This window comes from Scyliorhinus torazame, chromosome 7 (genome assembly GCF_047496885.1).
Source record: "Scyliorhinus torazame isolate Kashiwa2021f chromosome 7, sScyTor2.1, whole genome shotgun sequence".
Lineage (NCBI taxonomy): Eukaryota > Metazoa > Chordata > Chondrichthyes > Carcharhiniformes > Scyliorhinidae > Scyliorhinus > Scyliorhinus torazame.
The window spans coordinates 10,185,546-10,211,302 of NC_092713.1; the positions used below are offsets into that span (position 1 = coordinate 10,185,546).

The 25,757-nt window shown below is 50.8% G+C and overlaps 1 protein-coding gene across 1 annotated transcript in view; it reads left to right on the forward strand.

Annotated features, from left to right (window-relative positions):
* The window catches only part of LOC140427240 (uncharacterized), a 435,573-nt gene that overhangs the window by 219,705 nt on the left and 190,111 nt on the right, over positions 1-25,757 (forward strand). The window contains 3 exon segments of the mRNA XM_072512840.1: positions 5,289-5,342; positions 17,642-17,695; positions 20,913-20,966. Of these exon segments, the coding sequence (XP_072368941.1) occupies positions 5,289-5,342; positions 17,642-17,695; positions 20,913-20,966 (162 nt within the window).

The window sequence follows — 25,757 nt, forward strand, 5'->3', positions numbered from 1 at the left end:
CCCTCAGTACAGACCCTCTGACAGTGCAGCACTACCTCAGTACTGACCCTCTGAAAGGGCAGCACTCCCTCATGACTGACGCTCTGACAGTGCACACTCCCTTAGTACTGACCCTCTGACAGTGCAGCACTCCCTCAGTACTGACCCTCTGACAGTGCAGCACTCGCTTAATACTGACCGTCTGACAGTGCGGCACTCCATCAGTACTGACTCTGGCAGTGCAGCACTCCCTCAGTACTGACTCTCTGACAGTGCAGCACTCCCTCAGTACTGACCCTCTGACAGTGCAGCACTCCCTCAATACTGATCCTCTGACAGTGCAGCATTTCCTCAGTACTGACCCTCTTGACAGTGCAGCACACCCTCAGTACTGACTCTCTGACAGTGCAGCACTCCCTCAGTACCGACCCTCTGACAGTGCAGCACTCCCTCAGAACTGACCCTCTGACAGTGCGGCACTCCCTCAGTACTGACTCTCTGGCAGTGCGGCACTCCCTCAGTACTGACCCTCTGACAGTGCAGCACTCCCTCAGTACTGACCCTCTGACAGTGCAGCACTCCCTCAATACTGACCCTCTGACAGTGCAGCACTCCCTCAGTACTGACCCTCTGACAGTGCAGCACTCCCTCAGTACTGACCCTCTCACAGTGCCGCACTGCCTCAGTACTGACCCTCTGACAGTGCGGCACTCCCTCAGTACTGACCCTCTGACAGTGCAGCACTCCCTCAGTATTGACCGTCTGACAGTGCGGCACTCCCTCAGTACTGACCCTCTGACAGTGCAGCACTCCCTCTGTACTGACCCTCTGACAGTGCAGCACTCCCTCAATACTGACCCTCTGACAGTGCAGCACTTCCTCAGTACTGACCCTCTGACAGTGCAGCACACCCTCAGTACTGACCCTCTGACAATGCAGCACTCCCTCAGTACTGACCCTCTGACAGTGCAGCACTCCCTCTGTACTGACCCTCTGACAGTGCAGCACTCCCTCAATACTGACCCTCTGACAGTGCAGCACTTCCTCAGTACTGACCCTCTGTCAGTGCAGCACACCCTCAGTACTGACCCTCTGACAATGCAGCACGCCCTCAGTACTGACCGTCTGACAGTGCAGCACTCCCTCAGAACTGACCCTCTGACAGTGCAGAACTCCCTCAGTACTGACCCTGACAGTGCTGCACTCCCTCAGTACTGACCCTCTGACAGTGCAGCACTCCCTCAGTACTGACCCTCTGACATTGCAGGATTCCCTCAGTACTGACCCTCTGACAGTGCGGCACTCCCTCAGTACTGACTCTCTGACAATGCAGCAGTCCCTCAGTACTGACCCTCTGACAGTGCAGCACTCCCTCAGTACTGACCCTCTGACAGTGCAGCACTCCCTCAGTACTGACCCTCTGACAGTGCGGCATTCCCTCAGTACTGACCCTCTGACAATGCGGCACTCCCTCAGTCCTGACCCTCTGACAGTGCGGCACTCCCTCAGTGCTGATCCTCTGACAGTGCAGCACTCCCTCAGTACTGACCCTCTGACAGTGCAGCACTCCCTCAGTACTGACCCTCTGACAGTGCGGCACTACCTCAGTATTGACCCTCTGGCAGTGTGGCATTCCCTCAGTACTGAACCTCTGACAGTGCGGCACTCCCTCAGTACTGACCCTCTGACAGTGCAGCACTCCCTCAGTACTGCCCCTCTGACAGTGCAGCACTCCCTCAGTACTGACCCTCTGACAGTGCAGCACTCCCTCAGTACTGACTCTCTGACAGTGCAGCACTCCCTCAGTATCGACCCTCTGACAGTGCGGCACTCCCTCAGTACTGACCCTCTGACAGTGCAGCACTCCCTCAGTATTGACCGTCTGACAGTGCGGAACTCCCTCAGTACTGACCCTCTGACAGTGCAGCACTCCCTCTGGACTGACCCTCTGACAGTGCAGCACTCCCTCAATACTGACCCTCTGACAGTGCAGCACTTCCTCAGTACTGACCCTCTGACAGTGCAGCACACCCTCAGTACTGACCCTCTGACAATGCAGCACTCCCTCAGTACTGACCGTCTGACAGTGCGGCACTCCCTCAGAACTGACCCTCTGACAGTGCAGCACTCCCTCAATACTGACCCTCTGACAGTGCAGCACTTCCTCAGTACTGACCCTCTGACAGTGCAGCACACCCTCAGTACTGACCCTCTGACAATGCAGCACTCCCTTAGAACTGACCGTCTGACAGTGCGGCACTCCCTCAGAACTGACCCTCTGACAGTGCAGCACTCCCTCAGTACTGACGCTGTCAGTGCTGCACTCCCTCAGTACTGACCCTCTGACAGTGCAGCACTCCCTCAGTACTGACCCTCTGACATTGCAGCATTCCCTCAGTACTGACCCTCTGACAGTGCGGCACTCCCTCAGTACTGACTCTCTGACAATGCAGCACTCCCTCAGTACTGACCCTCTGTCAGTGCAGCACTCCCTCAGTACTGACCCTCTGACAGTGCAGCACTCCCTCAGTACTGACCCTCTCACTGAGAGACATGTCATTGAGAGACAAACTGTGAGACATGGTACAGCTAGGTAACCTCACCTAACAGTGAGAGTCAAGAACAACAGCTCCTATAGCTCCTTTACCGTAGCAAAATAGCCAAGGCTTCACAGGAACATAATGGAACAAAATTTGACATCACATCACATGCAGAGACATTAGGTCAGATACCCACAACGGGACAATGAGGCAGGTTTTGTCAAGTATCTTAAAGAGAGGAGGACCGAGTGAGCAATGAGTGAGTGAGGGAATTCCAGAACTGGAGCCCATGCAGCTGAAGGCCCAGCCCCCCAATGTGGGGTTGAGGGAAATTCAGAACTCACAAGAGGCCAGGATTCGAGGAACGCAGACATCTGGGAGGTTTGTGGAGCTGGAGGAGGTTGCAGGGTCGGAAGGGGTAAGACCATGGAGGGACTTCAAAACAAGGCTGAGATTGTAAACTCGAGGCATTGCTGAAATGGGAGCCGAGTAGGTCAGAATGCACAAGAGGTGGTGGATTGGCGACTTGACACAAGTTAAGACACGAATTCTCACAATTATGAGGTAAATCCACAGAGATTTGTTTTGGAGATGGAAATATGCTTAGGGCCTCAAGTGATTTAAATTGTTAGGAATTTATGTACTTCTGACAGATACCTGATGCCCTGCCAGCCTAAAGGGTTACCTCGTGTAGTGACAAATCTATACACGTGAAACACACACGTGGGCTTTGCAGAATTATTGTGATCAGCAAAGGAACAAAGACCAATAACAAATCGATATCATCAGCTCGTTCACGTTGATTATAGGACTTGTATTGAAACAGCCCCTTTCACAACTTCCAAATGTTCCAAAGTGCTTCAGAGCCAATGAAGTATTGTTCCGAAATGTTACTGTTGTCGTGTCAAAAACATGCCAACCAGTTTGTGAAGAGTTTATTTTTTGATCCGATCCAAATTGCAGAAAGTTTTTAAGAGTAAAACATAAAAAGAGTCTCGCTCCAACAGGCAGGCAGGCAGCATTAATGAGGCCACATCGGGAGTGCTGTGGACAGCTTTGGTCTCCTCACATTGTGGAGAACACGGTAGCATTGTGGATAGCACAATTGCTTCACAGCTCCAGGGTCCCAGGTTCGATTCCGGCTTGGGTCACTGCCTGTGCGGAGTTTGCATGTTCTCCCCGTGTCTGCGTGGGTTTCCTCCGGGTGCTCCGGTTTCCTGCCACAGTCCAAAGACGTGCAGGTTAGGTGGATTGGCCGTGCTAAATTGCCCTTAGTGTCCAAAATTGCCCTTAGTGTTGGGTGAGGTTACTGGGTTATGGGGAGGTGTTGACCTTGGGTGGGGTGCTCTTTCCAAGAGCCGGTGCAGACTCGATGGGCCGAATGGCCTCCTTCTGCACTGTAAATTCTATGATTCTATGATGATACTTGCCCGAGATCTGAAAAAAGGGTCATATTGGACTTGAAGCATTAACTCTGTTTCTCTCGGCACTGATTCAGCCAGACCTGCCGAGTTTTTCTAGCACTCTCTCATTTTACTTGTCCCAGGGCGGGGGGCACCAGAGATACATCAGATTATCCCTGGAATGAGGGGAGTGGCCCACGTGAAGAGGTTGAATAAACAAGGCCTATATTCCTTGGAGATTAGAAGCCTGAGAGGTGACCTTGTTTCGATATATAACGAGCACGATTTAACAGGACAAAAACAGAGTCCCGATGTGGGCGTGTTTAGTGGGTGTTTCTTGGCGCTTTAGGCACTGCTGTTTAATGGGACTTTGCCATTTGTTTTGACCTTGGCGAGGAGCGCCCGCTGAGGCCACGCTAACCTGATTTCCTGCACTGATGAGCTGAGCTCGGCAGCACAGGAAAGCGACTAGCGGAACAGGGCACCATTTTTAAATGCCGCCTCGATCTTTCAACCCCCTCCCCGCCTCAGCCACCCCACCGCGGTGTCTAGACACTCCCACTGCACCCACATACCTCTTAGGGGGTCCTCGAGCCCCCCCCCCCACTCATCCCACCTCTTAAGGGCAAGGCATCCCCGGCACAGGCAACCTGGCATCAGGCACCTTGGCACTACCAGCCTGGCATCTTGGCAGTGCCCCTGACAGTCTGGCAGTGCCACCCGGGCACCAGGGTTCCAAGGTGGCAGTGCCAAGGTGCCTCCTAATGGCTCATTTAAATATGTTAATCTGGATCTCGCCCAGCATGGGCGATATATCTCACGAGGCATTTCAAGCATCGCGAAACTCGCAAGAGGCCTATCGCGAGATTCAATGGCCTCATTGCGTCACCAAGTCGTGTGTGACGAGACAGTAAATCACGGCCAACATGTTCAAAGGAGTTGACAGGTTAGAGGCTCTCTAGCTGGGGAATCTAGAACACGGGGTCACAGTCTCAGAATAAAGGGTAGAACTGCGAGGAGGGCTCGAGGGTGGGTGAGCATTTGGAATGTTCCACCTCAGAGCACTGAGTGGTGATGCAGAGGCGTTGATCATATTCCAGACCGAGGTGGATAGGTTTTTGGTTACTATGGGAATTAAGAGAAATGGGGTTGGCACAGGAAGGTCAAGTTGAGACAGAAAATCAGCGTTGATGTTGTTGAGTGGCAGTGAAGACTCAAAGGGCAAATAGCCTGCTCCAGCTCCTGTTTCTTATGTCTTATGTTTCATTGTCAGGATGGTAATACAATGCAGAGATTGTGAGTACTTGCAATGATTGGCTCTGAAGGAAGCCATTGCCTGACATTGTGACTTCTGTTTTTGATTCAGGGTGATCGCGGTGATCCAGGTTCTCTAGGACCTCCCGGAGAGAAAGGATCCATGGTAAGCATTAAGTCCGACATCTCTTACTCCAAGATCATCAGGCTTCTCAACGTTAAATCCAGGTTCAACCCCAGCTGTTCACGTTAGCTTTCCGTTTCCACATCCTTTGTTGGTGAAGGGTGTTAAGGATTACAGAAGCATGGCAAGGAATCCAAGTTAAATCATAGAATGGTTACATCACAGAAGGGGGCCATGTGGCCCCTTGGGATTGCTCCGGCTCCCTGCGTGAGTAAGTTAGCTAACCCCAGAGCACTGCAAATTTCAAACGTAGTTCAGCTTGGTTTAGCACAGTGGGCTAAACAGATGGCTTATAATGCAGAACAAGACCAGCAGCGGGGGTACAATTCCCATACCGGCCTCCCCGAACAGGTGCCAGAATGTGGCGACTAAGGGCTTTTCACAGTAACGTCATTGAAGCCTACTTGTGACAATAAGCGATTATTATTATTATTATTATTATTATTATTAGCCTAACAGCCTCAAGGGGCTGAATGGCATCCTTCTGTTCCAATGTCCTTTTCAATTCTCCTGGTGGGATTTGAGGTTTCAGCACAGATCACATTTGACCCTTCGAAGTGTTCATCAGTTTTCAGGGGGTGCATGTATGGACAAAGCTGTAAGGTGTAGAATGGGTTTGGTGCAGTAGAGGTCTGAAAACACCAGTTGAGAGTTACATGTATTCACCATTCCCCATGCATTTAAGATCAGATTTAAAATGGGGGGAGAGAGAGATGGTGGCAGAGCGGTAATGTCATTGGGCCAGTACTCCAGCACGCAGGTAAATGCCCTGGGGGCATGGCTTCAAATCATAGGGCAGCTGGTGGAATTTAAATGCAATAAAATCTGGAATCAAAGCTGTCCTCAGCATGGAACTGTCACTGATTGTCATAAAAACCATCTGGAAATCGGCTATCCTTACCTGGTCTGGCCTACACACTGCTATAGTACGTGATTGCAATACATCGTTACTCTTTTGCTTACTGCCAGAATGATCTGATGGTTGTAGTTCAGTAAAACTTCAGATTAAGCAAGTAACATTTATTGAATAACAAATAGAAATATCTATCAGTTTGTTCACTATTCTACAACTATAACTGATGATTAAGTAAATAAGAAGTAAATAAAAAGGGGCGACACGGTAACACAGTGGATAGCACTGTTGCTTCACAGCTCCGGGGTCCCAGGTTCGATTCCGGCTTGGGTCACTGTCTGTGCGGAGTCTGCACATCCTCCCCGTGATCGCGGGTTTCCTCCGGGTGCTCCGGTTTCCTACCACAGTCCAAAGATGTGCAGGTTAGGTGGATTGGCCATGCTAAATTGCCCTTAGTGTCCAAAAAGGTTAAGTGGGGGTTACTGGGTTACGGGGATAGGGTAGAGGTGTGGGCTAGGGTAGGGTGCTCTTTCCAAGAGCCGGTGCAGACTCGATGTGCCGAATGGCCTCCTTCTGCACTGTAAAATCTATGAAAAATAAACTAAAAATAACTACACGTGCCAACTAAGCCATATCTCTAACACTCTGCTCTCTAATCACTCCTGATACAAATAGGCGGGAATCTCCGCTGAGTACAGTTTATATACATGGATCTGGTGCTGCCATCTGGTGGTTATCTAGTACTACAATACAATTGTTAACCCTTTACATAACCAACAGATAAAAGCAAATTGCTGCGGATGCTGGAATCTGAAACGAAGGAGAAAATGCTGGAAAATCTCAGCAGGTCTGGCAGCATCTGTAGGGAGAGAAAAGGGCGAACGCTTCGTGTCCGATGACCCTTTGTCAACGCTAACAGAGAAAATGGGAAATATTTATACTGTGGCGTGAGAATGAAAGATGAGTCATAGCCACAGAAACCCAGGGGAACCGGGTGCTAATGGCCACAGAAACCAAGGGAAAAGAGGGCTAATGGCAGTCCCCAATCATCTGAGGCTGGTTTAGCACAGTGGGCTAGACAGCTGGCTTGTAATGCAGAACAAGACCAGCAGCGTGGGTTCAATTCCCGTACCAGCCTCCCCGAACAGGCGCCGGAATGTGGCGACTAGGGGCTTTTCACAGTAACTTCATTTGAAGCCGACTTGTGGCAATAAGCGATTATTATTATCCAAAGTTGTTGAATTCGATGTTGAGACCGGAAGGCGTGCCTAACAAAAGATGAGATGTTGTTCCTCCAGTTTACGTTGCGTTTTCAACGTAAACTGGAGGAACAACATCTCATCTTCCGGTTAGGCACGCTGCAGCCTTCCGGTCTCAACATCGAATTCAACAACTTCAGATGATCAGCTCCAACCCACCTCGACCCATTTGTTTTCATCCCATTTCATTTCAACAGTCTTTTACCATTTCTTTCTTTCTTGTCTTTCTTAATATATATTTAACCCCCCCCCCCCCCATCTTATCCACCTTTCTTTACCATTTCTTCTCTTTTCTTCCCCCTTCCCCTCCCCCCACATCTACAGTTCACCCTCTGATGTTAGTTTCTCTGCTGTTTGTCCTTTCACATCTTTTGTCCTCTCTGGGGACTGCCATTGGCCCTCTTTCCCCTGGGTTTCTGTGGCCATTAGCACCCGGTTTCCCTGGGTTTCTATGGCTATGACTCATCTTTCATTCTCACTCCACAGTATAAATATTTCCCACTTTCTCTGTTAGCTTTGACAGAGTCATCGGACTCGTAACGTTAGCTCTTTTCGCTCCCTACAGATGCTGCCAGACCTGCTGAGATTTTCCAGCATTTTCTCTTCCATAACCAGCAGATATACAGATCACTACACATGTGACTGCGGGCCCACAGTGATGTGGTTGACTCTTGAATTGAGGACACTCAATTCAGGGGCAATTTAGGGATACTGGCCTTGCATGTCTGGCTGGCATGTGACTCCAGACCCACAGCAATGACTCTTAACTGCCCCCTCTAGAATGGCCGTGCAAGGCACTCAGTTTCAGGCAGTTAGAGATGGGCAACAAATGGCCAGGGACATCCACATCCCATGAGCGAATAAAACATTACCCTTTGAAACGCTCCACGAATTTTATACATTTCAATGAGATCATCTCTCATTCTTCTAAACATCAGAGGACAAAGCCCCATTCTACCCAATATGCAACAGAGGGACAAAAATAAACTAGGGTTCACATTCCTTGTGCCAATCCACTAACAGATTTCACTGAGTTCGGGGCAGATTGCACCAGATCATAAGACCATAAGACATAGGAGCAGAATTAGGCCACTCGGCCCATCGAGTCTGCTCCGCCATTCAATCATGGCTGATATTTTCTCATCCCCATTCTCCTGCCTTCTCCCCATAACCCCTGATCCCCTTATTAATCAAGAACCTATCTATCTCTGTCTCAAAGACACTCAGTGAATTGGCCTCCACAGCCTTCTGCGGCAAAGAGTTCCACAGATTCACCACCCTCTGGCTGAAGAAATTCCTCCTCATCTCTGTTTGAAAGGATCGTCCCTTTAGCCTGAGATGGTGTCCTCTGGTTCTAGTTTTTCCTACAAGTGGAAACATCCTCTCCAAGTCCACTCTATCCAGGCCTCGCAGTATCCTGTAAGTTTCAATAAGATCCTCTCTCATCCTTCTAAATTCCCAACAAGTACAGACCCAGAGTCCTCAACCATTCCTCATGTGACAAGCTCTTCATTCCAGGGATCATTCTTGTGAACCTCCTCTGGACCCTTTCCAAGGCCAGCACACCCTTTCCTTAGATACGGGGCCCAAAACTGCTCACAATAATCCAAATGGGATCTGACCAGAGCCTTATACAGCCTCAGAAGTACATCCCTGCTCTTGTATTCCAGCCCTCTTGACATGAACGCTAACATTGCATTTGCCTTCTTAACTGTCGACTGAACCTGCACGTTAACCTTAAGAGAATCGTGAACAAGGACTCCCAAGTCCCTTTCTGCTTCTGGGGCGTGATCCTCTGGAAACGGCGCGATGTCCGCCGACTGGTGCCCAAAACGGCGCAAATCAGTTGTTTGGGGGCTGAGCCCCAACATTGAGGGGCTAGGCCGACGCCGGATGAATTTCCGCCCCGCCAGCTGGCGGAAAAGGCCTTGGGTGCCCTGCCAGCTGGCGCGGAAATGACATCTCGGGGCGGCGCATGTGCGGGAGCGTCAGCGGCCGCTGACAGTTTCCCGCGCATGCGCAGTGGAGGGAGTCTCTTCCGCCTCCGCCATGGTGGAGACCGTGGCGGAGGCGGAAGGGAAAGAGTGCCCCCACGGCACAGGCCCGCCCGCGGATCGGTGGGCCCCGATCGTGGGCCAGGCCACCGTGGGGGCACCCCCTGGGGCCAGATCGCCCCTCGCCCCCCCCCAGGACCCCGGAGCCCCGCCCGTGCCACCTTGTCCCACTGGTAAGGTAGGTGGTTGAATCTACGCCAGCGGGACAGGCATTTTCGCGGCGGGACTTCAGCCCATCCTGGCCGGAGAATCGCGGGGGGGGGGCCGCCAACCGGCGCGGCGCGATTTCTGCCCCCGCCGAATCTCCGGTGCCGGAGAATTCGGCAACCGGCGGGGGCGGGATTCACGCCAGCCCCCGGTGATTCTCCGACCCGGCGAGGGGTCGGGGAATCTCGCCGCAGATTTCCGAAGCCTTTCCCATTTAGAAAATAGTCTATGCCTAGATTCCTCCTTCCAAAGTGCATAACCTCACACTTTTCCACATTGTATTTCATTTGCCACTTTTATTGCCCACTCTCCTAGCCTGTCCAAGTCCTTCTGCAGTCATCATGCGATTTTGAAAGTTATGGGGAATCTTGGGCGTCATTCTCCGACCCCCCGCCGGGTCGGGGAATGGCCGTTGGCCGCCGTTAATCCCGCTCCCGCCGGTTGCCGAAGTCTCCGGCACCGGATATTCGGCGGGGGCGGGAATCGGGCCGCGCCGGTTGGCGGGCCCCCCCCCCCCCGCTGGATTCTCCGGCCCGGATGGGCTGACGTCCCGCCGATAAATTGCCTGTCCCGCCGGCGTGGATTAAACCACCTTTTGAACGGCGGGACAAGGCGGCGTGGGCGGGCTCCAGGGTCCTGGGGGGGGGCAGGGGGCGATCTGGCCCCGGGGGGGTGCCCCCACGGTGGCCTGGCTCGCGATCAGGGCCCACCGATCCGCGGGCGGGCCTGTGCCGTGGGGGCACTCTTTCCCTTCCGCCTCCGCCACGGTCTCCACCATGGCGGAGGCGGAAGAGACTCTCCCCACTGCGCATGCGCGGGAAACTGTCAGCGGCCGCTGACGCTCCCGCGCATGTGCCGCCCGGAGATGTCATTTCCGCGCCAGCTGGCGGGGCAACAAAGGCCGTTTCCGCCAGCTGGCGGGGCGGAAATTCCTCTGGCGTCGGCCTAGCCCCTCAATGTTGGGGCTCGGCCCCCAAAGATGCGGAGCATTCCGCACCTTTGGGGCGGCGCGACGCCCGTCTGATTGGCACCGTTTTGGGCGCCAGTCGGCGGACATAGCGCCGTTTCGGGAGAATTTCGCCCCTTGTTTTTAGTCATGATTTTTCATTGGCATTTGCTGCAACAGAGGAGCTGCAGTCTGATCCATGTTAGTACACACATCACTCCGGCAACGAATGTGTTTAATATGAATTTTGTAACTGCTTGGTGTTAAGGAGAAGATCACAGGAAATGTATTGCAGACTTTACAGCTTGGATGAGAGACTCCAATTTACAGTGGGTTATTTTAAGATGTGGATTACGCGAATTAACTCGGGGGAAAAAAACAAAGGAGATGTTAGCAATTAAATGCGTCAATTAAAGAGCACAGAGCAATAAACATCCCCAGCACCATAAACAATTTGCCGCTGTTTATTGGGACAAATAACCCATTTGTCAGAAATACCCTCTTGTGTTTATATGTTGTACAAGGAGCAGTTAGAAATATTTGTTAAAAGGATAATGTTTAGAAGCTGTTTTGATTTTAATGGATGTTTAATTTTGGAAACCATGATGTGGAGATGCTGGCGTTGGACTGGGGTGAGCACAGTACGAAGTCTTACAACACCAGGTTAAAGTCCAACAGGTTTGTTTCGATGTCACTAGCTTTCGGAGCGCTGCTCCTTCCTCAGGTGAATGAAGAGGTCTGTTCCAGAAACACATATATAGACAAATTCAAAGATGCCAAACAATGCTAGGAATGCGAGCATTAGTAGGTGATTAAATCTTTACAGATCCAGAGATGGTTTTTAAAGAGGTGTGAATTGTATCAAGCCAGGACAGTTGGTAGGATTTTGCAGGCCAGATGGTGGGGGATGAATGTAATGTGACATGAATCCCAGGTCCCGGTTGAGGCCGCACTCATGTGTGCGGAACTTGGCTATAAGTTTCTGCTCGGCGATTCTGCGTTGGCGCGGGTCCTGAAGGCCGCCTTGGAGAACGCTTACCCGGAGATCAGAGGCTGAATGCCCTTGACTGCTGAAGTGTTCCCCGACTGGAAGGGAACATTCCTGCCTGGTGATTGTTGCGCGATGTCCGTTCATTCGTTGTCGCAGCGTCTGCATGGTCTCGCCAATGTACCACGCTTCGGGACATCCTTTCCTGCAGCGTATGAGGTAGACAACGTTGGCCGAGTCGCACGAGTATGTACCGCGTACCTGGTGGGTGGTGTTCTCACGTGTAATAGTGGTATCCATGTCGATGATCTGGCACGTCTTGCAGAGATTGCCATGACAGGGTTGTGTGGTGTCGTGGTCACTGTTCTGAAGACTGGGTAGTTTGCTGCAAACAATGGTTCGTTTGAGGTTGCGCGGTTGTTTGAAGGCAAGTAGTGGGGGTGTGGGGATGACCTTGGCAAGATGTTCATCGTCATCAATGACGTGTTGAAGGCTGTGAAGAAGATGACGTAGTTTCTCCGCTCCGGGGAAGTACTGGACGACGAAGGGTATTCTGTCGGTTGTGTCCCATGTTTGTCTTCTGAGGAGGTCGGTCCGGTTTTTCGCTGTGGCGCGTTGGAACTGTCGATCGATGAGTCGAGTGCCATATCCCGTTCGTACGAGGGCATCTTTCAACGTCTGTAGATGTCTGTTACGCTCCTCCTCATCTGAGCAGATCCTGTGTATATCCTGTGTATATAATTTTGGAAAGTTTTAGGTAGTGGAAGTAAGTGGATTGTTCGCTCACAGCACCAACATTGGCACGGTTGGCCAAGGGGCCGCCATGTGTACTGTACAATTCTCCGATTAAACCATATCGTTCTTGGCAGTATGGCTAAGCTGGTATTTATTTGTTGCATTTACTTTACTGTTTTTTAATTTAAAGTGCCCAATTATTTATTTTTTTGCCGATGAAGGGTTCATTTCGCATGGCCAATCCACCTACCCTGCATATCTTTGGGTTGTGGGGGTGAGACCCACACAGACACGGGGAGAATGTATTTATTGCACTGAGGCAGACTTTCGTCTGTTTCCATAGCTAGTAATTCCCGGAACAGGTCGCTAGTCCGTCGCCAGGGGCTTATATCTTGAGGGGGGGGCCACTCCACATGGACCATTGCTGACCAGGAGTCTCTCCCGCTCTCACCACCAGCCATTGGGATGTTTGGAAGGGTTTGCAGGTTGACACACTCGCCCTGTTTGGCCGACAAGTGCTGGGTTCGACACAAAGCCGAAGCTTCTGGGTCAGAGGCAGGGACTCCGCTCACCGCGTCACGAAACCATTAAAAAAAAATGTATTTTATGACAAATATGTGTCAAAACAGGTTACAACAAATAAATACCCCGGAAATATACTTCCCAGCAATCAACTATACAGTCTGTACAAATTTTCCCCCTTTTTCACCCCCCCCTTCCTCCCAATCAACCCCCCCCCACCCCCCTGTGACGAACAGCCCCTCAAACAAGGTCACAAACATCCCCCACCTTTCCTCAAACCCCCCCCCCCCCCCGCTGAGCCCCTTAACTCATACTTTTTCTTCTCTAATCGCAGGAAGTCGTACAGGTCAGCCAACCAAGCCGCTACCCCCCGGTGGCGATGCCGACCGCCACGCCTATAAAATCCGTCGCCGTGCAATCAGAGAGGCGAAGGCCACGACATCGGCCTCCCTCCTCTCCGTGAGCTCCGGCTACTCTGAAACCCCAAATATCGCCACCAAAGGGTCCGGGTCCACCTCCTCCTCCACTATCCTGGCTAAGACCGCGAACACTCCCGCCCAGAACCTTGGGTCACTGTCTGTGCAGAGTCTGCACATCCTCCCCGTGACTGCGTGGGTTTCCTCCGGGTGCTCCGGTTTCCTCCCACAGTCCAAAGATGTGCAGGTTAGGTGGATTGGCCGTGATAAATTGCCCTTAGTGTCCAAAATTGCCCTTAGTGTTGGGTGGGGTTACTGGGTTATGGGGATAGGGTGGAGGTGTTGACCTTGGGTAGGGTGCTCTTTCCAAGAGCCGGTGCAGGCTCGATGGGCCGAATGGCCTCCTTCAGCACTGTAAATTCTATGAAATTCCCAATTTTCCGCAACCCCAAAACATGTGCGTGTGATTCGCTGGCCCCGCCCACACCTGTCACACTCATCTGCTACCCCCCAGGAAGAACCCGCTCATTCTCGCCACCGACATTTTCCTAATGCCAGCTTTTTATGTCCATTTTCCTTTATTCAAATTCTGAAGATGCTACAGTGGCATTTAAACACATTCCCCAGATTATTAGCCCAGGGCCTGTGGGTTATTGTTGATGAGTCCATGACCATATCCACTGTGAGGGAATAATTGGGACATTCGACCGATCCTAGAACTCAGGATGTCTCAAAGTGCATCACAACCAATGGCCAATGTGCAGACAGAAGGAGATAGATGGACCAATGAGCTAGAACATGCTAATTGGGCTGAATGGCCAGTGTCTGGTCTGTAAATTGTATACAAATCTTTATTTTTTATTTATTCTTTCACGGGATGTCGTCGTCCTTGACTCGGCCAACATTTATTGCCCATCCCTATTTACCCTGGCGAAGGTTATGGTGAGCCACCTCCTTGAACCATTGCAGGTACCATTTAAGGGGCATCTTGACAAATATATGAATAGGATGGGAATAGAGGGATACGGACCCAGGAGGTGTAGAAGATTGTAGTTTAGTCGGGCAGCATGGTCGGCACGGGCTTGGAGGGCTGAAGGGCCTGTTCCTGTGCTGTACATTTCTTTGTTCTTCGTTCTTGTACATCCACAGTGCTGTTAGGGAGGGAGATCTGGGATTTTGATACAGCGACAGTGAAGGAACGGTGAAATATTTCCAAGTGGACTTGGAGAGTAACTTGCAGGTGGTAGTGCTCTCAAGTGTCTGCTGCCCTAGTCTTTCTGGGTGGTAGAAACCTTGTGAATGGTTCAGCGGAACAAGGTGTTTGGCGAGATGTTTCTCAACAGCTGCAGTGCCGGGGATAACCCCCCTATTCGACGGCACTTTGCTGTTTTTCTCGACCTCGGGGAGTTTTCTCTCCGTCGAGGCCACACTTAGGCAGCTGTCTTGCACTGGCAAGCTGAGTCCACCAGCATGAGCAGCTCCTCATAGATCGGGGCACCGTTTTGGAAGGATGCCCTGATCTCTAGACCACACCTTTCAGGTACCGCCCCCTCTCCCCCCAAACCTTCTCGAGTGCCCCAGAACACCTCACACTCCTGACTTGTGCTTTGGAGATGGTGGATGGGTTTTGGGGGGTCAGGAGGTGAGTTACTCGCTGTAGGATTCCCAGCCTTTGACCTGCCCTGGTAGCCACAGTATTAATGTGGCTAGTCCAGTTCAGTTTCTGATCAATGGTAACCCCCAGGATGTTGATTGTGGGGGATTCAGCGACCCTAATGCCATTGAATATCGAGGGGCGGTGGTTAGATCGACTCCTGTAGGAGATGGTCATTTCCTGAAGCGTATGTGGTGCGAACGGAACTTGCCCCTATTCTGCCCAAGTCTGTACATTGTCCAGGTCTTGCTGCATTTGGACATGGACTGCTTCATTATCCGAGGAGTCATGAATCGTGTTAAACATTATCATCAGAGAACATCCCCACTTCTGACATTATGATGGAGGGAGGTTCATTGATGAAGCAGCTGAAGATGGTTGGGCCTGGGACGCTACCCTGAGGAACTCCTGCAGTGATGCCCTGGAGCTGAGATGATTGACCTCCAACCGCCTGCTGGTTGGAGTCATACCTTTGTGCCGGGTATGACTCCAACCAGCGGAGAGTTTTCCCCCTGATCCCCATTGACCCAGTTTAGCAAGGGCTCCTTGATGCCACACTCGGTCAAATGCTGCCTTGATGTCGAGGGCAGTCACTCTCACCTCACCTCTGGCATTCAGCTCTTTTGTCCATGTTTGAACCAAGGCTGTAATGAGGTCAGGAGCTGAGTGACCCTGGCGGAACCCAAACTGAGCGTCCGTGAGCAGGTTATTGCTGAGTAAGTGCCGCTTGATAGCACTGTCAATAACACCTCACATCATTCTGCTGATGATCAAGAGTAGACTGATAGGACGGTAATCGACTGGGTTGGATTTATCCTGCTTTTTGTGAGCAGGACGCACCTGGGCAATTTTCCACATTGCCGGGTAGATGCCAGTGTTGTAGCTGTACTGGAACAGCTTGGCTAGGGGCGCGGCAAGTTCTGGAGCGCAAGTCTCCAGTACTATTGCTGGAATATTGTCAGGGCCCAAAGCGTATGGATCATTGGCTTTGTTAGCCAAGCCATAAAATATGAGACCTGGGCAATTATGCTGAAACTGCATAAAACACAAGTTAGGTTACAGTTAGAGCACTCTGTGTAATTCTGGTCACTGCACTAGAGAGGGTGCAGGGCAGATTTCTGAGGATGTTGCCTAGACTGGAGAAAGCTCTGAGGAAAGATTGGATAGTCTGGGAGGAGGCTGAGGGGAGATTTAACTCAAGTGCATAAAATTATGAGGGGTCTCGATAGAGTGTTGTTATTATCCAGTTTTGTTTAAAGTAGACAGAGTTTGGAATCCCAGTAACCCATTCGGAGAATAAAGCCACAGGATTCTACTGGTCTGAACAAACAAAACCAACTTTATACCAAGTCGGAAAAGTAAATCAATTTAGAATATCTAACATTCATAATTAACAGGAGGCAAATATGAATTACGGTCAAATCCACCACACTGCTCATTAATTGGCAGCCGCAACCAAGACAGATCTTAAGGACTTTTCAGCAACCCATCCAAACATCAATGATCACTGTGAGTCACAAGATCCCGTTGCCCACAAGGGGTTTCAGCTCTTAACTTTCGAAGATCTAGCATCTGAATTTCCTCTAAAGCCACTTCAAATTCGACAGCACACCTCCCGATGGTTCAATCTCTCCTCCTGAGAGTGTATTCCACGGGATGCACAACACTGCACTCCCGCCTCTAACTACTGGCACAGCTCCAACTCTTTCCCTGGACTGCAAACTGAGCTGGCATTCCCCCGGGCTCTCTCTGAATTCCAGTGTCTCCCAGGGCTTCTCTGAGCCCTAACAGTCTCCAGCACAGAACCAGCGACCTTCCTCCAGCATTGCAGAATGTCAAGTCATTCAAGAACTTACAGTACAGCACATGAAACAATTCAAATACCTCGGTGCCACATTGCTTCCTGAGGAAGATTCTATCGCTGCAAACACTATAATCGCTGCATTGGAAATTTAAATTTACGTTGGATTATAGAGAGGGGCTTAGTCCTTTTTGGAAATGATAAAGTTTTATTTGCTGGAGTAGTCAGTGGGTCAGAGGAATGGACAATTTTTTTTTCTGTCTTGGGCAAGCAAAACAATAACTTATTGGAAAGAATTTAAATCATCGGCTTTGTAAAATGATGAAAAGACATTTGCCAAATGCCAGTTGAACAGGGGGCGCCCTGAATAAATTGCACGGGTTGCAAAATGTATTTTGAGTTCCGTTAAATAATTTCATCAGTTTAAAGATTCAGTTTACTGTACTTGTTCTGACGGTCTGGGATGGGCTGCCGATGGAAACGGATTCAAAAGTAACTTTCAACAAGGAAATGGATGAATATTTGGAGAGTGGGAAATGTGCAGGGCTATGGGGGGAAATGCAGGCGGGAGCCGGGCGAAGTGGACTAATTACAAAGAGCTGACGCCATCACAATGCACAGGGGCCCTGTGCTGTACCATTTTATGATTCTGTGAATATTACTCTCTTTCTCCAGTCAGTATTTCGAGGAAACGCAGTAAAGTTAAACAGTGACTGAGTGCTTGGAATCCGCTGGCTGCAATTCAGTCCACCGAGGAACGGCTAACCACACAACTTGTTGCTGCAAAAGGGTCACAGCCCCGGTGGAAGATACGACCGATAATAATGTTCTTGTTTACTTTGACAGGGTTACATGGGACCTCCAGGAATACCCGGTCCAATTGGACCACAGGGACTGCCAGTGAGTAAATATTTTATAACAATAACGCACAAGGATTCTCAAATTGGAATTGTGGTGCAAGCTAGTTTCACTTTTTTTCCAATTAAGGGGCAATTTTAGCCTGTTCAATCCACCCAGCCTGCACATCTTTGGGTTGTGGGGGCGAAACCCACGCAGACACGGGGAGAATGTGCAAACTCCACACAGTTCGTGACCCAGAGCCGGGATCGAACCTGGGACCTCGGCGCCGTGAGGCAACAGGGCTAACCCACTGCGCCACTGTGCTGCCCCAGCGAGGGGTGTTTTCAATGTGAAAGCCCGTTGACAACAGCGGGGCCAGAAGATTCCGCCGCAGGCCTGTGGCCTTGCATGAAAAATCCCACCCTCAGTGGCATCTAAGATTTTCCCGTTTTAACCCATACAGGCACCAGCTGAAATTGTCTTTGTTCAAAGTCTGAAACAAGCGCAGGTTTTGATTTTGCTTTTTAAATGAAGCTAATTTTCAGATGCGTATTCCTAAATTTGTTTGCCGTAGTTGGAGCTTGAGCTTCCGGGTCCTGGACCACTCAAAGAGGCCCAAAAACTGGAAGCATTTCTCTTTCCTCTGTGCAGAATAGCCATGGGAGGCGACCATCCCCACCCTGGCCCGGATCACCCCCTCCTCACTGATCATCTCCCCCCGTACTACCCACCCCCCCCCCCACCCCCACCCCCCCACGCCACCCCTGGTTAATACTGTAGGTGGGGTTGGGCTAGGGTATCTCACTGAAACCTGCAGTTTGTCCGATCTCTACCCTTGATGCCCCAGAGTGAACTTACTTCAGTCCTCAGGCACTTTCAGTCCCAGACACTGACCATTCATCACAAAGACAACGGGCGGCACGGTAGCACAATGGTTAGCACTGTTGCTTCACAGCGCCACAGTCCCAGGTTCGATTCCCGGCTTGGGTCACTGTCTGTGCGGAGTCTGCACGTTCTCCCCGTGTCTGCGTGGGTTTCCTCCGGGTGCTCCAGTTTCCTCCCACAAGTCCCGAAAGACGTGCTGTTAGGTGAATTGGACATTCTGAATTCTCCCTCTGTGTACCCGAACAGGCGCCGAAATGTGGCGACTAGGGGATTCTCACAGTAACTTCATTGCAGTGATAATGTAAGCCTACTTGTGACAATAAAGATTATTGTTATGAAGACACAATCAGATCAGCCAGAGTAAAAATGGCAAATAGTAGACGATGGAAAAGGAACAAATGATTAAAGCAAAGAGAGATTGGGAAAGAAAAAAATAGTTTTTTAAAAATGTCATCAATCCCCTCAGAAAATTGTAATATCCATGAGGACTTTACAAGTCATAGGAATCATGGGAAATTTAGGACACAGAAAGAGGCCATTTGGCCCATCATCTGGAATTCTCCCTCCTCCCCCCCGATGGGCTTTCCAACACAGAGGTGGCCTTTGGTCCCCAGTGGGGTCCTCTGGTCCCATCAGAGTCTACGACGTTCTGCATGGTTCGCCCATCCCCAACAGGGGAACCCATTGCAGGGGTCACCTTCCCCCAGCCGGAATAGCCAGAAAGTCCCCACCCTCCGTGTACGTTCCTGCCCAAAAAACGAGCCGCCCGGTCTTTGGTCTGCAAGACTTTCAGGTTGCAACACTCGAGGGACATGTCCAGCCACCTATTAAATGAGCTGAGGACTTCTACCTCGGGTTCCAGATCCTACAACCTTCTGGGCGAAAACATTATTCCTCATCTCCCCGCTAAACATTCTACCAATCACTTTAAACCTACGTCCTCTAGTCACTGACCTCTCTGCTGAGGTAAATAGGCTCTTCCCCATCCTCTCTATCCAGGTCCTTCATAACCTTGTTTACCTCAATCAAATCTCCCTTTGGCTTCCTCTGTTCCAAGGAGGACATTCCCAGCCTATCCAATCATTCCTCATAGCTGCAATATTCCAGCCCGGGAACATCCTGGGAAATGTCCTCTCTCTCCCTAATGCAATGACATCCTTTTTGCAATGAGGTGACCAGAACCGCACACAGTATTCAGGTTGTTGTCTAACTAATGTTTGATATAGATCCAGCATAACCTCCTTGTTCTTATATTCTATACCTCAGCTAATAAAGAAAAGAACTCAATTTGCCCTCTTAAGCACTTTATCTACCTGCCCTGCTACCTTCAGGGGTCTGAGGACCTTCACTCCACCCCCCCCCCCCCCCCCACCACCCCCCATGAAATGAAATGGAATGAAAATCGCTTATTGTTACAAGTAGGCTTCAAATGAAGTTCCTGTGAAAAGCCCCTAGTCGCCACATTCCGCGCTGCTGGCCTCGTTCTGCTTTACAAGCCAGCCGTTTATCCCACTGTACTAAACCAGCCCCTCCAATTCATGTACATCCAATTCATTAATATACGCACAAAAAGCAACGACTGAGTACTGAGCCCTGCGGAACCCCACTTCAAACATCTTTCCAGTCACAAATACACCTGTCAACAATTACCATTCATTTTCTGTCACTGAGCCAACTTTGTATCCATCTTGTTACACCCCACCCCCCAGATCTCATGGGCTTTTATTCTTTTACCCAGTCTGCCATGTGGGTCCTAGTTAAAAGCCTTGTAAAAATCCATGTAGGCCACATCAACTACACTACCCTCATCAATCTTGCTTGTTGCTTCCTCAAAAAATTGAATCTCGTTAGTCAGACACAATCTCGCCTTCGCAAACCCAAGATGACTGTCCATGATTAACCTGTGCTTTCGATGTGGCAATTTAGCCTGTCTCTCAGAACCGATTCCAATAGTTTGCCCACCAGGGAGGCCGGACTGGTTGGCCTGTCATTGATTGGATTATTTCCACGCCCCCTCTTTGTACAAAGGTACGGCGTTAGCAGACCTCCAGCCCTCCGGCACCACACACGATTCCCGGCTTGGGTCACTGTCTGTGCGGACTCTGCACGTCCTCCCCGTGTCTGCGTGGGTTTCCTCCGGGGGCTCCGGCTTCCTCCCACAAGTCCCGAAAGACGTGCTGTTGGGTGAATTGGACATTCTGAATGCTATCTCCGTGTACCCGAACAGGGGCCGGAATGTGGCGACTAGGGGCTTTTCACGGTAACTTCATTGCAGTGTTAATGTAAGCCTACTTGTGACAGTAATAAAGATTATTATTATTCTGTATCCAGTGAGGGTTGTTCAATGAAACCAACCTCGATCTGATGCCTGTGGTCATTTGTTGTCTTGTAGGGTCTTCCAGGACGGAGAGGGTCGTCAGGACTCCAAGGTGCAAAAGGCAGACGAGTAAGTGGCATTGATCATTCAGGAATATTTCACATTGTCACTCGCCCAATATCTGAAGCTCTGAGCACGTCCGTGCTGCCGATTGGGCGATTCTGATTGACAATCCATCAATGATTTCCTGCAGATTCCTCAACTTACCGTTTTTTGACAGCACAACGTACTTTCTTCAGCTGGTCCTTTATGGGGAATGACATGTTTTTTTGCATTGATTCACAGGATGTGGGCTTCGCTGGCTCGTCCTGCATGTACTGCCCATCCCTAATTGCCCTTCAGAAGGTGGTGATGAGCCACCACCTTGAACCGCTGCGGTCCCTGTGGTGTAGGTGCACCCACTGTGCTGTTAGGGAGGAAGCTCCAGGATTTTGCCCCAGCGACAGAGAAGGAACGGCCGATATGTTTCAAAGTCACAGGGATGGGGAGTAGCCCTCCCCGGGCACCATCCTCAGGACCTGCCTTGGGGGAAAGAGGAAGATTCTGCCCTGGGAGTGCCAGGGTGTGTCCACACCCTGGGGGTCTGAACACTCAACGTTTGGAGTTTAAAACACTTTAAAGTTTATCCGAACCTCTAGCCTGGGGCTGCTCGGGATCCAGTTCCAACAACAAGGCTCAGCTGAGGGCTTGTCCATGAGGAGACTGTGTACTGACAGACAGAGGTTGTGTTCTGACACAGAGAGAGACTGTGTACCGTCTGGGACAGACTGCGTACTGCGCACGGTGGCACAGGATTTAGCACTGCTGCCTCACAGCGCCAGGGACCCGGGTTCAATTCCAGCCTCAGTTGACTGTCTGGATGGAGTTGACATTTTCTCCCGGTGCCTGCGTGGGTTTCCTCCGGGTGCTCCGGTTTCCTCCCACAGACCAAAGGTGCAGGTGAGGTGGATTGGCCACGATAAATTGTCTCTTAGTGCCCACAGGTTAGATGGGGTTACGGGGATAGGGTAGAAGTGTGTGCTTAGGTAGGGTGCTCTTTCCAAGGGCTGGTGTAGGTTCTATGGACCGAATGGCCTCCTTCTGCACTGTTAAGTAGAGACTGTGTAGTGACTGGGAGAGACTGCGTACTGACAGACAGAGACTGTGCACTGTAAGATATTTGGGGCTGGTTTAGCACAGTGGGCTAAACAGCTGGCTTGTACTGCAGAACAAGGCCAGCCGCGCGGGTTCAATTCCCGTACCGGCCTCCCCGTACCAGCCTTCCCAAACAGGGACACCTGTTCAGGTACACAGAGGGAGAATTCAGAATGTTCACACCTTGTAAATATAAACATTGGAACGAATGATGATCTCCCTTTTATGACATCTTACATTCATCTGTTGCAGCCACAAATCCGTCTTATCGACCAGTACTTTTTAAAATATCATTGCAGCAGATATATACACACCCTAACCAAGGCTTTTAAAACATTACTGCAACAAATGCATTAAATACAACATGTATACCATTTTTGTACATTCATCGCACTGTGTACTGACAGGGAGAGGCTGTGTACTGACAGGGAGAGACTGTGTACCGACAGGGAGAGACTGTGTACTGACTGGGAGAGGCTGTGTACCGACAGGGAGAGACTGTGTACCGATAGGGGGAGATTGTGTACTGACAGGGAGAGTCTGTATACTGACAGGGAGAGACTGTGTACTGACAGGGAGAGACTGTGTACTGACAGGGAGAGACTGTGTACTGACAGGGAGAGGCTGTGTACTGACAGGGAGAGACTGTGTACCGATAGGGGGAGATTGTGTACTGACAGGGAGAGTCTGTATACTGACAGGGAGAGACTGTGTACTGACAGGGAGAGACTGTGTACTGACAGGGAGAGACTGTGTACTGACAGGGAGAGGCTGTGTACTGACAGGGAGAGACTGTGTACTGACAGGGGGAGGCTGTGTACTGACAGGGAGAGACTGTGTACCGACAGGGAGAGACTGTGTACCGACAGGGGGAGATTGTGTACTGACAGGGAGAGTCTGTATACTGACAGGGAGAGGCTGTGTACTGACAGGGAGAGACTGTGTACCGACAGGGAGAGTCTGTGTACTGACTGGGAGAGACTGTGTACTGACAGGGAGAGACTGTGTACTGACAGGGGGAGACTGTGTACTGACAGGGGGAGTCTGTGTACTGACAGGGAGAGGCTGTGTACTGACAGGGAGAGACTGTGTACTGACTGGGAGAGACTGTGTACTGACAGGGAGAGGCTGTGTACTGACAGGGAGAGACTGTGTACTGACAGGGGGAGTCTGTGTACTGACAGGGAGAGGCTGTGTACTGACAGGGAGAGACTGTGTACCGACAGGGAGAGACTGTGTACTGACAGGGAGAGACTGTGTACTGACAGGGAGAGACTGTGTACCGACAGGGAGAGTCTGTGTACTGACAGGGGGAGACTGTGTACTGACAGGGAGAGGCTGTGTACTGACAGGGAGAGACTGTGTACCGACAGGGAGAGACTGTGTACCGACAGGGAGAGACTGTGTACCGACAGGGAGAGTCTGTGTACTGACAGGGGGAGACTGTGTACTGACAGGGAGAGGCTGTGTACTGACAGGGAGAGACTGTGTACCGACAGGGAGAGACTGTGTACCGACAGGGGGAGATTGTGTACTGACAGGGAGAGTCTGTATACTGACAGGGAGAGGCTGTGTACTGACAGGGAGAGACTGTGTACCGACAGGGAGAGTCTGTGTACTGACAGGGGGTGTCTGTGTACTGACAGGGAAAGGCTGTGTACTGACAGGGAGAGACTGTGTACCGACAGGGAGAGTCTGTGTACTGACAGGGGGAGGCTGTGTACTGACAGGGAGAAACTGTGTACCGACAGGGAGAGACTGTGTACCGACAGGGAGAGACTTTGTACTGACAGGGAGAGACTGTGTACTGACAGGGGGAGACTGTGTACTGACAGGGGGAGACTGTGTACTGACAGGGGGAGACTGTGTACTGACAGGGAGAGGCTGTGTACTGACAGGGAGAGACTGTGTACCGACAGGGAGAGTCTGTGTACCGACAGGGGGAGACTGTGTACTGACAGGGTGAGACTGTGTACTTACAGGGAGAGACTGTGTACTGACAGGGAGAGACTGTGTACTGACAGGGGGAGTCTGTGTACTGACAGGGGGAGACTGTGTACTGACAGGGTGAGACTGTGTACTTACAGGGAGAGACTGTGTACTGACAGGGAGAGACTGTGTACTGACAGGGAGAGGCTGTGTACTGACAGGGAGAGACTGTGTACCGACAGCGAGAGTCTGTGTACCGACAGGGGGAGACTGTGTACTGACAGGGTGAGACTGTGTACTTACAGGGAGAGACTGTGTACCGACAGGGAGAGACTGTGTACTGACAGGGGGAGACTGTGTACTGACAGGGAGAGTCTGTGTACTGACAGGGGGAGACTGTACTGACAGGGAGAGACTGTGTACTGACGGAGAGTCTGTGTACTGACAGGGAGAGGCTGTGTACTGACTGGGAGAGGCTGTGTACTGACAGGGGAGACTGTGTACTGACAGGGGGAGACTGTGTACTGACAAGGAGAGGTTGTGTACTGACTGGGAGAGGCTGTGTACTAACAGGGAGAGACTGTGTACTGACAGGGAGAGTCTGTGTACTGACAGGGAGAGACTGTGTACTGACAGGGAGAGGTTGTGTACTGACTGGGAGAGGCTGTGTACTAACAGGGAGAGACTGTGTACTGACAGGGAGAGTCTGTGTACTGACAGGGAGAGACTGTGTACTAACAGGGAGAGTCTGTGTACTAACAGGGAGAGTCTGTGTACTGACAGGGGGAGACTGCGTACTCACAGGGAGAGACTGTGTACTGACTGGGAGAGGCTGTGTACTGACAGGGAGAGACTGTGTACTGACAGGGAGAGACTGTGTACTAACAGGGAGAGTCTGTGTACTAACAGGGAGAGTCTGTGTACTGTCAGGGGGAGACTGCGTACTCACAGGGAGAGACTGTGTACTGACAGGGAGAGACTGTGTACTGACTGGGAGAGGCTGTGTACTGACAGGGAGAGACTGTGTACTGACAGGGAGAGACTGTGTACTGACTGGGAGAGGCTGTGTACTAACAGGGAGAGTCTGTGTACTGACAGGGAGAGGCTGTGTACTGACAGGGAGAGGTTGTGTACTGACAGGGGGAGACTCACATTTGGCTGTCTTTGTCTCATTGTTGATAGCCAGTGGTTTGTGCGAAAATGAGAAGTAAATTAACTGAAAAGAGCAGGGAACATGCTCACACTCCTCACCCTGACTCCGTAGAATCAACAGTGCAGGAGGAGGCCATTCAGCCCATCAAGTCTGCACCGGCCCTTGGAAATACCACCCTACTTAAGCCCACACCGTCATCCTATCCCCGTTAACAATATGCTTTGCGTTTAGGAAATTTCCTCACGCATTCAAGGAGTGGTAACTTGGTGCATTTTGATTAATATGGCTGAACACCTGTTTATAATGAAAATAATAATTTTCATGTCAACTCCAGCACTTGTGCTTAACCCTGGTTTAAATAAAATAACTCAAAAGAACCGGGACAGAAACTTTTACCAGGTATAATTCTGTATCGTGGGCAGTTTCTAATTAATTCCATAGAATCCACAGAATCCTGACAAATGAAGAAGGAGTCGGCACTGACCCTCTGGAAGAGCACCCTACCTACCCAGGCCTACCCCTAACCCCACCTAACAGCACGTCTTTCGGGACTTGTGGGAGGAAACCGGAGCACCCGGAGGAAACCCACGCAGACACAGGGAGGACGTGCAGACTCCGCACAGACAGTGACCCAAGCCAGGAAT